General features: G+C 38.1%; 1 protein-coding gene across 4 annotated transcripts in view; it reads left to right on the forward strand.

Moving 5' to 3' along the window:
- TRIM37 (tripartite motif containing 37) overlaps nt 1-14,884 on the forward strand; it is a 116,435-nt gene that overhangs the window by 84,067 nt on the left and 17,484 nt on the right. For all 4 annotated transcript variants that reach the window (XM_082861421.1, XM_082861422.1, XM_082861423.1 and 1 more), the window contains exon 19: nt 4,799-5,107. In XM_082861421.1, the coding sequence (XP_082717547.1) occupies nt 4,799-5,107 (309 nt within the window). The remainder of the gene's footprint in view (nt 1-4,798; nt 5,108-14,884) is intronic.

Consider the following 14,884-nt stretch of genomic DNA (forward strand, 5'->3'; position numbering starts at 1 on the left):
GGTGAACATCTATTTTTATTGAGTGTGTGGAAGATGAGTCAGATGAAGAGGCTTTGGAAAGGAGAGAGAACAGAGTCATGGAAGCCAAATGAAGATAACCTTTCTATGAGAGGATATTTAAAGGATAATGTTAGAAAAAGATCCAGCTTTCTTTTTATTAAAAAGATTGCTTGGATTTCAATGTTCATTTTTGATTCTTTGCATATTCTTTCCTTCTCAGTCTGTATACTTTCATTTCCTTTTTTTGTCATACTGCATTAGCTAGAACTTCCGGTAGAGATTAAAAAGGAGTGGTGAAAAGGTGTTCCTGATCTTGATGGGAAAGCTTCAAGTTTCTCACCATAAAGTATGATACTAGCTGTAGGTTTTCTTTTTTTATATATATAAATTTATTTTATTATTTTAAATTTTTGGCTGCGTTGGGTCTTCATTGCTGCACGCAGCCTTTCTCTAATTGTGGTGAGCAGGCGCTACTCTTCATTGCAGTGCGGTGGCTTCTCTTGTGGCGGAGCATGGGCTCTAAGTGCACAGGCTTCAGTAGTTGTAGCACAGGGGCTCAGTAGTTGTGGCACAAGGGCTCAGCAGTTGTGGCTCGTGGGCTCTAGAGTGCAGGCTCAGCAGTTGTGGCACACGGGCTTAGTTGCTCCGCAGCATGTGGGATCTTCCCAGACCAGAGATCGAACCCATGTCCCCTGCATTGGCAGGCGGATTCTTAACCACTGTACCACCAGGGAAGCCCTATAGGTTTTCCATAGATATTCTTTATCAAGTTAAGGAAGTTCCCCTTTATTCTGAGGTCTTATTGTGAATGGTTGTTGGATTTTGTCAAATGCTTTTTTTTGCATCTGTTGATATGATGTGATGGATTACATTAACTGATTTTCGAATGTTGAACCAGCCTTGCATACCTGGGATAAATCCCACTTGGTTGTGGTGTATGAGTTTTTAAATATGTTGTTGAATTCAGTTTGCTAATATTTTGTTGAGGGTTTCATGTTCATCAGAGATACTGATCTGTAGTTTTCTTGTAATGTCTTTGTCTGGTTTTGGTATTAGAGTAATGCTGACCTCATAGATTGAGTAAGGAAGTGTTCCCTCTGCTTCTTGCAGAGATTGTAGAGAATTTATATAATTTCTTCTTTAAATGTTTGGTAGAATTCACCAGTGGACCCATCTGGGCCAGATGCTTTCTGTTTTGGAAAGGTATCAGTTACTGATTAAATTTCTTTAATAGATGCAGGCCTATTCATATTGTATATTTCTTCTTGTGTGAGTTTTGGCAGATTGCCTTTCAAGGAATTGGTCCATTACATCTAGATTCTCAAATTTGTTGGCATAGAGTTGTTCTTAGTTTTCCTTTATTATCCTTTTGTTTCTTTCAACACATATTGAGTGAACACCTACCATGTATCAGACTCACTGCAGGTTTTTGTTCTTTACCACTGTGCCATAGAAAGAACATTGTAAGGGGCATCAGGGTTTGAACAACAGATAATGTAGCCGAACTAGATTTTAAGGTACATGTAGTGGTAAATAGAAGTGGAAAGTCAAGTTGGATCTGTTCTGTGGAAGGCCTTTCATGCTTGCCTGAGGAATTTATTCATAGTGGACAGTGGAGAGCCATTGTTTTAGTTTAGGAGTAGTTTGATTCAAACTGTATTTTAGAAAGCTTGCAGGGCTGAGAAAGCTATCAGACATGAAAATCTAATCAGGGTATAGTTGTAGAAGTTTATTTGTGGTTCCTAGTATGAGAGGACAAATTCCTACATTTCTGTGTATTTTCTCAATTATTATATGCTTAAAAATATGTGGAGCTGGGATAAGGTCTTCAGAATCTTTTGACATTATAAAAGTTGTACTTAACCTCTAGGGAACAGATTAACCTAGGCAATGTATAATTAAGATTTTACTTATAGCAAACAGTTATGCTTGTAAAGGTAGAGTTTATGGGGCTTGGCAACTAATTGTAACATGGTAAAGAGGACTCTGAAGTGGCTTAGGTGACCAGGAGAAGGGTGACAGCATTGACAGATACTGAAGTCTGGAGGAGAAATTGTAGAGAATTGTCGTTCTTGAAAGGTACAACTGAGTGATATGAAAGAAGTGTTATAGCTGAGACTCTCAGTTCTATTAACCTTATAACTTGGCAAATTCAGGAAGGCTTCTCATCTTCAGTGCAGTAAGTATCCTTAAGTTGTGAGGTTCCTTTGGTGAAATTCCACAGCACCTTACACTCTCCTGTCTTAGCACTTAACCACACAGTACTGAAGTGGATTGAGAGCTTTGTGAGGGCAAAGACCGGGTGTTCGTCTTGTTCACTGTTATATCCTCTGCGTAGCACAGTGCTTAGCATTTGAAACAAGCTCAGTAATTGTTTATTAACTGATTTTTCAGATGATGGAGGTTTGTTTAAGTCTGTTTTGTATTTTCCCATTTGGGCTTCCCACTTTTAAAAATTCTTGTCAGTTTCTAGTAATAATAAACCGAACCATGTGGTTTAATACAGGTTTTCATATTTAAGTCCAGGTGGATGTGGGGTGGGAGGTGGGAGCCACAAAGATTTTATTTAGCAAAACATTTTGAGTATTTTGTGCCATAGGTTGCTTGGCCTGGAATATAAAGATCACTAAGATGTAATCTCAGCCCTTAAGTTGTTCACATTCTGCATGTTTGTCTTCCTTACTGTAATGTGATAAGTGCTGCAGTAGAAGTGGACTCCCTGTGCTCTACAAAATTAGGTGAGAATTGATTTGAAAGAAGGGGAGCAGCTGGTGGTTTAGGTGCCTGAAGAAGGAGACATTTCAGATTACACCTGATGAGTTTGGGTTAGTAGAGCAAAGGAAAGAGGACGTGTGAAAAGGATGAAAGCGAGATAGAACATGACTGGTATGTTAGAGATGCAAACAGTTCCAAAGATTGGATATGTTTGGGATAGAGGCAGAAGATAAAGCCACTGAGAGTGAAGGTGGAATCAGATAATGTAGGGCCTTGTGTGCCATGCTGGTGCTTTCCTCAGTGAATCTAAGCGGGAAAGTAATATCTGATTTGGGTTTTAGAAAACTGCCCTGACATCTTGGTGGACAATGGGTTGAATGGAAATGTGCTACAGAGTGTTTTCACAGACATTAAATCTTCTGAGCTTCACAACCGTCCTGTTACATGTATATTATTGTCTTCATTTTACAAATAAATAATAAGTGGACTCAGAAGTTGGAGGACTTAAAGGAAGTTACAGCAACTAAATGGTAGATCTGCAACCAAATCCTGGATTTCTAAAACCTCTCTCTTATTCTTGCTTTCAACTGCAAGTAACAAAATGCTGCTAATCGTGGCTTAGCTAATAATAATAAAGGCACTTTATTATGCATATTAAGTCTGGAGGTAAGTGATTCCAGGTTCATCAGGTATTTAAAGGCAGGGCAAGGGATGGTCTTCCTGCAGTTCTCTTGCCTCTTCTGTCATGGCAATAAGATGACTGCCACAGCTTCATACATCATTTATTCACAAGAATATGTTACCAGCAGGAAAGAAAAGACTGGATGGAAAAGAGACTTATTCCGTGACGCTGGAGAGCAAAGTTATTAAGATCACTGACTTTGGAGGCAGACTCCTTCGTTTGAATTCAAGCTCCTCTACTTATTCTCTGTATCACCCAACATAATAAAATCTCCCTATCAGGATAGAAAATCTCTGCCTCTGCTCCCCCCAGCTTTTGGCTGAAACTCTGAGTCATGTGCCCACCCTAAATGCTCAAAGAGGAATGAGCTTAGACCAGTCCCAGACTCATATCCTCTGGGGCCGAACAAAGGATGGACCTAACCGTCCAGAGCACACTGCTGCCCACCTAATACCTGAACACAATCTGGGTTCTTTTCGCATGGTAGAAGTGGGGTGATAGCTGTTGCACACACTGGGATGCTACCTTGCCCTGTTATATGGCGGTAGATTGTTACAGTGTGTAAGCAGGTTCAGCTATCATTCCGAATTGTTCTTTTGTCTACTTAGGGTACCTGTTGGTCCCCTGTTTGTTGGGGGGTGTGTGTGTTATTTTTTTGGGTAGGGAACTTGGTTTCTTTTTGCTTTGCGTCAGTCATAATGTTCTTTGATTTCCAAAATATCTACCTCATTTGCTCTTCCTGCATAGAAAGTGTGTGTTTTCCTTGGTCACTTCTCTCTTCTTAACATTTGGGTGGGCGAAAAGAAATTAAAAACAACTTTAACTACTTTCTCTTGGAAGAGTGAAAGCATTGTTAGTTTAGTGGCTGCAAAGACTCAGTGACAAGGAACTAGTTTTTTATGATATTCCATGGCACTTAATAGCTGTATCTACATTGGATGATAGTTCAGTAAATCAGTTTTTTCAATTCAGTTAGCATATATTTTTTATATAATATGTATAGCATATTAGACTAAGTGGCTTCTAGGTTTATGTTTTTTCTGTTTTTTTTAATTGTGAACATAATAAAAGCTCAGTATAGAAAATTTGAGAAAAGTGGAAAACTATAAAGAAGAAAGCCCAGGCAGTAGGGCAGCTTTTAAAACTTTTAGAAGTAAATACATAATTCAGATTTGAGTGATTATAATGTGACCCAGATTTTAACTTTGTAGGTGTGAATAGAGTAGGATACTTGTGTCTGTCTTTATTTTCATTAATGGGATTTAATGCATGCTTTTATGTTGATACCACCTAAATCACCTTAAGTTATTTACACCTCAAATTTGCTTATAGTCACAGTATAGAATGGTTTCATGAATGTTAAAGTCTATATTAACATGACTTGTCACTTTCTCTCTGAAGCATCGTGTTCTCGAAAAGATAAAGACCAAAGGAAGCAGCAGGCAATGTGGCGAGTTCCCTCTGATTTAAAGATGCTAAAAAGACTCAAAACTCAAATAGCTGAAGTTCGATGTATGAAAACTGATGTAAAGAATACACTTCCAGAAATAAAAAGCAGCAATGCTGCTTCTGGAGACATGCCGGCAAGCCTTCTTTCTGTTGACCAGGCAGCTCTGGCTGCATGTGGAACCGAAAACTCTAGCAGATTACAGGATTTGGGAATGGAGCTCTTGGCAAGGTCATCAGTTGCCAGTTGTTACATACGAAACTGTAAGTGAAAAAGATCCTATTAGTTTTATTTCTCCATGTGTCATTTGGGAAGCTAGAGGACAGGTTATTTTCAGAATAATAATATTCAAACATCTCCCTCACAATGAATTAAGACTACAAATGCAAACAGCCTTTTCTCCCATCCATAACTGACTCTGTACTTTCTGCTGTGTAATGGAGCTAACACTTCTTGGTTGCTTATTCTATATGGGTCAGCAAACAAGACAAAATCCTTAACCTCGTGGATCTTGCATTCATGTATTCATGTGATAGGCATTGGACATTAAAATGTGTAGACAAGTAAAGATAATTTCAGTTGGTAAAAAGTGCGTGAAGGAAACAACAGAGTGAGATGGGCAGAGCAAGTGAGGTGTGTGCTATTTTAGTTAGGGTAGTCAGAAAGTCTCTCAGGAGGCAACAGTTGAACTGATATCTGAAGGTTAAGAAGGTGGCAGCCATGCAGAGACCTGGGGGAAGCATTCTTCAGGGTAAACAGAATGGAAAATGCAAAGTCCCATATAAAGGATTTGCTCTGCATGTTTGAAGGCTCGAAGGAAGACCATTTTGGCTGACCATGGTGAATTAAGCAGAGGCGAGAGTGACAGGAAATAAGTCAGAGAGGTAGGCAGGATCTAGGTCAGGTAGGTCTTATAAGACCTCAATAAGGAGTTTGAGTTTTATTCTGATTTTAGGAGAAAGTCTCTAGAGAATGAAAATCAGGGGGGTGTTTATGATCTGATATACCTTTTTACAGAGATGACTTTCTTTGTTGTGTGAAGAAGGGTCTGAAAAGGGTTGAGAGTGGGAGTTGTGAGACCAGTAAACAGCCTGTAACAATAGCTTGTGTGAAATACGGTGACTTATTCTGGAGTTACTACACTGGGTAGGTGGGCTTGCTCATGGTCTTCCAGCGTTTCTTAATTCTCCCAAGGATGGTATATAACTAGTACTACTCTAGATACATAGGACAGAAGTTAATCTATTACATACAGTAGATATTTTAGACCAGGAGGGCTCAGTTCTTTCCCACAAACCTCGTAAGAAAGGTTTAAGGGAAAGAAAAAAACTAAGAATGATGTTTCAGTGTTTGGTCTAAGCAACTTAGTGACAGGTGGTGTCATTAATTGAGACACAAATCAAATAAGGAAAAAGACACAAATCAAATACGGGGATTGTTGTGCCATAGGGGCAGGAAGTCGGGAGTTCTTTTTTAAACATACTAGGTTTGAGATGTCTGCTAGATACTCTAGTAAATATCTCATAGGCAGTTGAGTGCTACATAAGTCTGAAGGATATGGGGTTAAAGCTGGATATGAACAGTTGGAAGTCAACAGTATCAGATGTTGTTTAAAGCCAGGGATCAAGTATGAAGGGAATTTAAATGGAGAAATTTTGGTTCTGGGCACTTAAATATTTAAAGGCCTGGTAATGAAGGGGAAGCCAGCAAAGGAAATTGAAAAGAGCAATCATTAAGGGCAGAGAAAAACTAGAAAAAATGAAATCTCAAAAAAATTTTTAAATGCATCTCAAAACAGTGGAGTGGTTGTATCATTGAGAGGTGTCAGAATGAAGGGCGGGTGACCCTTTTAAGAACCATTTCCATTTAGGGTGTAGCAGAAGTGAATGAGGTGAGAAAGCAGAGCATGTCTGCGCAGCTCCTTCAAGAACTGTCACAATAAATTGGGTGGTCCCTGGAGGGGTTGTGGAGTCAGGAAAGAGTTTGTTATCTGTGTGTTGTTTTCTTTCATTTTCTTAAACATATATGCTTTTCTTACCTGGGTGTTTTTGGTGGTACATAACATAAAATTTACCATTTTAACTTTTTTTTTTTTTTTTTTTTGCGTTATGCGGGCCTCTCACTGTTGTGGCCTCTCCCGTTGCGGAGCACAGGCTCCGGACGCGCAGGCTCAGCAGCCATGGCTCACGGGCCCAGCCGCTCTGTGGCATGTGGGATCTTCCCAGACCAGGGCACGAACCCGTGTCCCCTGCATTGGCAGGCGGACTCTCAACCACTACGCCACCAGGGAAGCCCCATTTTAACTATTTTTAACTGTACAATTCAGTGGCATTAAGTACATTCACACTGTCGTGCAATAGTCATCACTATTCACCTCCAGAACTTTTTCATCATCCCAAACTGAAATTCTGTATCCTTCGAACAGTAACTGGGCATTCCCCCTTTCTCCTACCCTCTGGTAACTACTATTATACTTTCTGTTTCTATAAACTTAACTATTCTAGATATCTCATATAAGTGGAATCATACAATATGTGTCTTTTTGTGTCTGACTTATTTCACTTTAGCATAATTTCTTCAGGGTTCATCCATATTGTATCAAGTGTCAGAAATTCATTTCTTTTTCAGGCCAAGTAATATTCCCTTCTATGTATATGTGTGTGTGTGTATATATATATATATACACACTACATTATGTTTACCCATTCATCTGTTGATGGACATTTGGGTTGTTTCCACTTTTTGGCTGTCATGAATAATGCAGCTATGAACACATGTGTGCAAATATCTGTTCAAGTCTCTGCTTTCAGTTTTTTGGGGTATATACCTAAAGTGGGATTGCTGGTTCATATGCTAATTGTGTTTAATTTAAAAAAATTTTTTTTTAAATCATGGTAAATTTTACCACATTTATGTTAAACAAAATTTACCATCTTCACCTTTTTATGTGTACCTATCAATGGCATTACGTACATGCACGTTGTTGTGCCAGCAACACCACCATCCATCCACAGAACTTTTTTTTTTATCTTGCAAAACTGAGTCTCTATACCTATTAAACGGTAGCTCTCCCTTCTTCCTCCCCCCATCTCCTGGCAGCAACCATTTTGCTTTCTGTCTGTATGAATTTGATTTCTCTGGGTACCTCATATAAGTGAAAACATAGAGTATTTGCCCTTTTGTGGTTGACTTATTTCACTTAGCATAAGCTTCTCAGGGTTCATCCATGTTGTACCATTCAGTGCAAATATCTGTTCAAGAATAGATGTTTCATGAACAGACACAAGGAATATCTTGTGGGATGCTGATATTCTCCCTTTTTATGGCTGCATAATGTTCCACTGTGTGTGTATATACTCATTTGTTCACCCATTCATCTTTTGACGGATACTTGGGTTGACCATGTATATGAGGATTTATTTCTGGGCTCTCCATATGTGTGTTTATTAAAATGGGATATATTAATGCTTGGTACTGATGGCAATAATACAGTAGAGATGAATAGGAAAGGGGATAATTGCCAAATACATAGGATTCTCTTAAATAAAGATGACAGTATAAGAGAAAAATGAGTAAAGGTTATGATTAGGTTGTTAACATAAGTAGAAATACAAAACGGCAGTAAATGTATGAAAAGATACTCAACCATATCTAGTTGTCAAGGAAGTGAAAATTTAAAACCAAAAGAAATAATGCTTTTTGGATGGACTTTTGCAAAAAGTTTTTGTTACATATTTCTGCAGATACTTCCCCTGTTGTCACTTGTTTTTGTTTTCTGCTAAACGTGAAATTTTAAATTTTTAAATTTCAAGATCTATTAATAGTATTCATGGTTTGGGGATTTAATGTTTTTATTTGGAAGGCCTTTTCAACTCCAAGTTTATAAAAAGAACACTTATTTTCTTAGTTCTAGTTTTGTTTTTTAACTTTTTTACATTTAGGTCATTATTCCATACGTAATTTGTTTTTTCCACGATGGTGTGTGAGGTAATAAGTTCAGTGATCCACCCCCCTGCCCAACCCACCCACCCAAACGAAACATGTTTTTTGTGGTGTATTTTCGTTTTTTTTTTTGTTTTTTTGCGGCATGCGAGCCTCTCACTGCTGTGGCCTCTCCCGCTGCGGAGCACAGGCTCTGGACGCGCAGGCTCAGCGGCCATGGCTCACGGGCCCAGCCGCTCCGCGGCATGTGGGATCTTCCCAGACCGGGGCATGAACTCGTGTCCCCTGCATTGGCAGGCAGACTCTCAACCGCTGCACCACCAGGGAAGCCCACGAAACATGTTTTTTGAAGAATCTGCTCTGTTCAACAATATGGAACTCATCCTTTATATTATAGACCAAATTGCCGAATTTACATAGTTCTGTTTTTAAATTCATTCATAGAGGTTGAACCAGGTGAAATTGCCAATATGAGACTTTTTGTTTGTTTCTGGCCACACCACTCGGCTTGCAGGATTTTAGTTCCCCGACCAGGGATCGAACCTGTGCCCCCTGCAATGGAAGCACAGAGTCCTAACCACTGGACTGCCAGGGAATTCCCAAGAAACCATTTTCTTTCTTTCTTTCTTTTTAATATTTATTTATTTATTTGTGGTTGCATCGGGTCTTAGTTGCAGTGTGCGGGATCTTTCGTTGTGGCACACGGGCTCTTTGTTGTGGCATGCGGGCTTCTCTCTAGTTGTGGCGCACGGGCTCCAGAGTGCATGGACTCCAGAGTGCATGGGCTCTGTAGTTGCGCACGCAGGCTTAGTTGCCCCTCAGCATGTGGGATCCTAGTTCCCCGACCGGGTATCGAACCCGCGTCCCCTGCATTGGAAGGCAGATTCTTAACCACTGGACCACCAGGGAAGTCCCATGAAAATTTTTTTTAACATATAAAAACAGCAATTTGATATTGTTCAACCAGATATTTGTTGTGTTGTGTACCAGACCCACACTTTTTTAACCATTGTAGTTTTATAGTTTGTAATACTGTGATATGTTTGCCTTCTTTTTTTTTATTTTAATTTTCAAAAAATTTTATTGGGGTAAGTTACAATATTGTGTTAGTTTCTGCTGTACAGCAAAGTGAATCTGTTATACAAATACATACAATCCTATCTTTTTTAGATTCTTTTCCCGTAGAGGCCATTACAGAGTATTGAGTAGAGTTCCCTGTACTATACAGTAGGTACTTGTTATTTATTTTATATGTAGTAGTGTGTGTCTCAATCCCAGTCTTCCAATTTATCCAGCCCCACTCCCCAGTAACCATAAGTTTATTTTCTGCATCTGTAACTCTATTTCGGTTTTGTAGATAAGCTCATTTGTAGCCTTTTTTTAGATTCCACATATAAGCGACATCATGTGATATTTGTCTTTCTCTGTCTGACTTACTTCACTCAGCGTGAGAATCTCTAGGTCCATCCATGTTGCTGCAAATGACATTATTTTGTTCTCTTTTATGGCTGAGTAATATTTGACTATATATATGTACCACATCTTCTTTATCCATTCCTCTGTTGATGGACATTTAGGTTGCTTCCATGTCGTAGCTATTGTAGCCTTCATTTTATTTTTGTTTTCAAAACTTCTTTGATGGCTCTTACATGTTTACTCTTCCAGAAATTAATTTTGACTGGAATTGTGTTACATTAAATGCATTAATTAACATTTAATTTGAGGAATTGACATCTTTTCAGTACTAAAACATTCAAATTTAGGAATGTGGTGTTTCCATTTATTCAAGTCATCTGTTATGGACATATACTTCTTCAGAGTTTTAGTTTTCTTCATATAAGTTCTGCATGTGTCTTGTTATTAATTTCTAGGTATATTATAATTTAGGTTGCTGTTGTGATAGGATCTCTTTTTCCCCCCCATAATATTTTCTAATTATTAGTTACTGACATACAGGAAGACTACTGGTTTTAATATGTATTCAACCCACTTAGTGAACTTTTTAAATTGTTAAGTTTTTTAGTCAATTATATTGAATTTTCTATGTAGACAATCATATCATCAGGAAATAGTCATCGTTTATCCACTCCTTTCCTGCCTATTTACTTTTCATATTGCATTGTCTAGGCTGGGACCTCAGAACAATGTTAACTAATAGCAATTATAGAATTTTTGTAATGTTTTCAACTCTATTTGGGAATTCCTTTAGTTCTTAATCTCATTAAGTTCGAATTTTGCTATATGTTTCAAAAGGTAGTTTTTATCAAGTTGAAAAATATATCCTTCTATTCCTAACAACAATAATGGTAAACATTTACTATAATGATTAACATTTACTAAGTGTTTATTGTGTACCAGGTATCATTCTAACTATTCTGAGTCACATGTATTAACTCACTTAATCCCAACAACTCGATGAGGCAAGTTATTTTTATCCCCAATTTACAGATAAAGAAACTGAGGCACAGGGCATTAAAGGGTCCTAGAGTTTCACAGTGGTAATTGCAGAGCTAAGAACTTGAACCTTAAAGCCTGTGGCTTTCACCATTACACCAAACTACCTCTTTTCCTACTGTGAATGAAAAAATGTTGTGTGCCATATCAGTAAACAAAGGATGTTGCAGCTGCGTGAGGAAATTCAGAATGGGAAAGAGTCCTGAGGGAATTCAGGATGAGAAAGAAAGGAATGATTTCAGTTAGCCCAGACTCTTGCATCTTCCCATACGTAGAAAAGTGCTAATTCATTAACTTGAGATATCTGTGGGATTTTTTGGGTTTTTTGATATTTTGTAACTGACTGTAATCTTTTGATGTGCCAACTACCTGGTCTTTGTTGAAAAAACCCATATATATCCTGGCTCCTCCATTGCCTCTTTGGAACAGTCCCTCAGAACTATTTTGAGAGGCTGCCTCCCGGGCTTGAAGTCCTCAGAAACTCTGCCAAATAAAACATAATTCTCAACTTTTAGGGTGTGCATTTTTTTCAGTCAACACTACTTACTAAGAGTTTTTTTTAAGTCAAGAAGTTGTGTAGAATTATGTCAAATGCTTTTTTATTGTCAGTCAAAACAATCATATTATTTTGCCCTGTTACTTTGTGAACACAGAGAATTATATTATTTATCTAATACTGACCATTCTTGAAATTCTAGAATGAGTCTTTCTACTTGGTTTTGGTTTGTAGTTTTTTAATATACCGTTGACCCTTGAACAACATGGTTTTGAACTGTGGGGTCTTCCTATCCACAGATTTTTTTCAATAAATCCGCAGCTGGCTGAGTCTTTGGATGCTGAACCACTGATAAGGAGGGCCGACTCTAAAGTTATACCTGGATTTTTGACTGCGTGGAGGGTTGGCGTCCCTAATCCCCTATTCTTCAAGGGTTAACTGTACTGGCTGTTTTTAGTTTGCTAATACTTAGGATTCTTTTTTTTTTTTTGGCTGCGCAGCATACGGGATTTTAGTTCCCCCTACCAGGGATCGAACCTGCACCCCCTGCAGTGGAAGTGTGGAGTCTTAACCACTGGACTGCCAGGGAAGTCCTAGCTAATACTTAGGATTCTTGACTATGTAGTCAATAAGTAAAATTGAGCTATAGTTTCATTATACTATCCTTAACACATCTGAGTTCCAAATTTATGCCAATATCGTAGAATAAATTCAGAAGCTTTTGTCCTTTTCTATGCTGTAAAATTATTTTAACATGTTATCTGCTCGTTAAAAGTGTAATGAAACTCATCCATAAAACTATCTAGTGGTTCTTTCAGGGATAAAACTTTAACAGCCTTTTTCATTTCTGTGTGTTTATTGGTCTCATATTTCTGCTGCTTCTTAAATCAGTTTTCATAATTAATTTTCCTAGAAAATTAATTTTATTAGATAAATGTATTGGTATAAAGTCATTTGTTCCCTTAAATTTTAGAAACTTCCTCTGCATATGGGATATTAACTTTTTCAGTTATATCATTGCTTATTTGTGTTTTATTTTTTCCCTTGATTTGACTTGCTAGAGGCTTGTCCATTTTATTCATGTCTTCAAAGACCTAGTTCTTAGATTTATTTCATCTACTGTCTTCTTTTTATTATGTTAATTTCTGCCTTTGTTTCTGTTAATGCATCTCTTCTTCATTTTTTTCCCTTAACCAATAGTTTATGTATACTTTGCAGTGGAGAAATTGGTCATAATTTTTTCTCACAGCACCTTTTTTCCCCAGATGTACAATTCAGCAGTTTTTAGTATATTTGCAAAATTGTGTGACAGTCACCATTATCTAAGTCTAGGACATTTTCATCCCTCCTCTTACTACCAAACTTAGGTTCGGCTGCTTGCTGCTCCAAAGCCAATAATTTGAGAGGCAAGTGTCAGTAGAAAGGAAAGGTGCTTTAATCAGAAAAGCCGGCAGTCGGGGGGGACGGTAGACTTGTGTCCAGAGGCCAACTGTGAAGATCATGCTTAGCCATGACAGTTTTTAAGGGGAAAAATGGGGTGGGGGGGTGGGGGGGAACCTCAGTGAATCATCGAGGCAGGAGGTTGGGTTCTGCATCATTCTCCAGTCTGTGTGCACATTGGCTGACTCTCCCTTCAGATGTTACCTTGCCCAAGTGATCCCAAGCAGGATTGCTTAGGGGGGCTGTTGGGAGTAGAAAGCTAGTCATTTTTTTAAACTGCTAAATTCTTCATTCTTACTTCTTTTTTTCTAAGAAAAGAATCAACAAGGCATGGTGTGCATTCAGGAGAGCAAAAGTCAAGAGTTGGGTTAAATTGCCTAGTGATCTCATTCCTATAATTAGGTTCTTTTAAGGTTAGAGGGGAACAGAAATGGGCAAACAGGAAAGGGACAAAAGAGCTGCTTTCACTCTTGCTGTAAACTCCATACCCATGAGTTGTTATTCCCCGTCTTCCCCTTCCCCCTATCCCCCTGATAACTGCTAATCTATTTTGTCTATGTGGATTTGCTTCTGGACTTTTCATATAAATGGAATCACACAATATGAAGCCTTTTGTATCTGGCTTCTCTGGCTTAGCATAATGTGTTCAAGGGCCATCTGTAATGTAGCATGTATTATTTCATTCCTTTTTATGGCTGAATGATACTTCATTGTATGTGGGTACCACTTTTTGTTTGATCTACTCATCAGTTGATGAGGGCTTGGATTTTTTTTCCCCACTTTTTAGCTATTATGAATAATGATGCTATGAACATTCATGTACAGTTTTTTGTGGGGACATATGTTTTTATTTAAGTATATGCTTAGGAGTGGAATTGCTGGATTGTATGAGAACTATGTTTAACTTTTTGAGGCACAGCCATACTGTTTCCAAAGCAGCTGCACCATTTTACATTCTTCAACAGTATATAGGGTTCCAATTTCTCCATATCCTTATCAACACTTGTTATTGTCCATCTTTTCTTTTTCTTTGCCCATTGAATTATCTTGGCCTCCTTGTCAAAAATTAATTGTCCATAAATGTAAGAGTTTATTTCTGGACTCGCAGTTCTGTTCCATTGGTCTATACTTCTGTCTTTACACCAGTACCACAATCTTGATACTATAGTTTTATGGCAAGTTGTGAAATCATAAGTGTGAGTCCTCCATACAAGAGTGTTTTGGGGTATTCTGGATCTTTTGCATTTTTCTATGAATTTTAGGATCAGCTTGTCAATTTCTGCAAAAAAAAAAGACAGTTGGAATTTTTATAGGGATTGTGTTGAATCTGTATTGTAGATCAAGTTTGGGAGTATTGCCATGTTAACAATATTAAGTCTTACAGTTAATGAACACAGAATATTTTTCCTTTTTTCTTTATTTTCTTTCAAAAATATACAAGTCTTAACATTTCTTTGTTAAATTTTTCCCTAAGTATTTTATTCTATTTGATGCTATTGTAAATGGAATTGTTTTCTTAATTTCATTCTCGGCTTGTTCTTTGCTGATGTATAAAAAGTCAGTTGATTGTTGATCTTATATCCCACTACCTTGTTGAACCTGTTTATTACCTTTTTATTTTTTTTCCCGGTACGCGGGCCCCTCACTGCTGTGGCCTCTCCCGTTGTGGAGCACAGGCTCCGGACATGCAGGCTCAGCGGCCATGGCT

This window comes from Leucopleurus acutus, assembly GCF_964270905.1.
Source record: "Leucopleurus acutus genome assembly, chromosome: 19".
In the NCBI taxonomy this organism is placed as follows: Eukaryota; Metazoa; Chordata; class Mammalia; order Artiodactyla; family Delphinidae; genus Leucopleurus; species Leucopleurus acutus.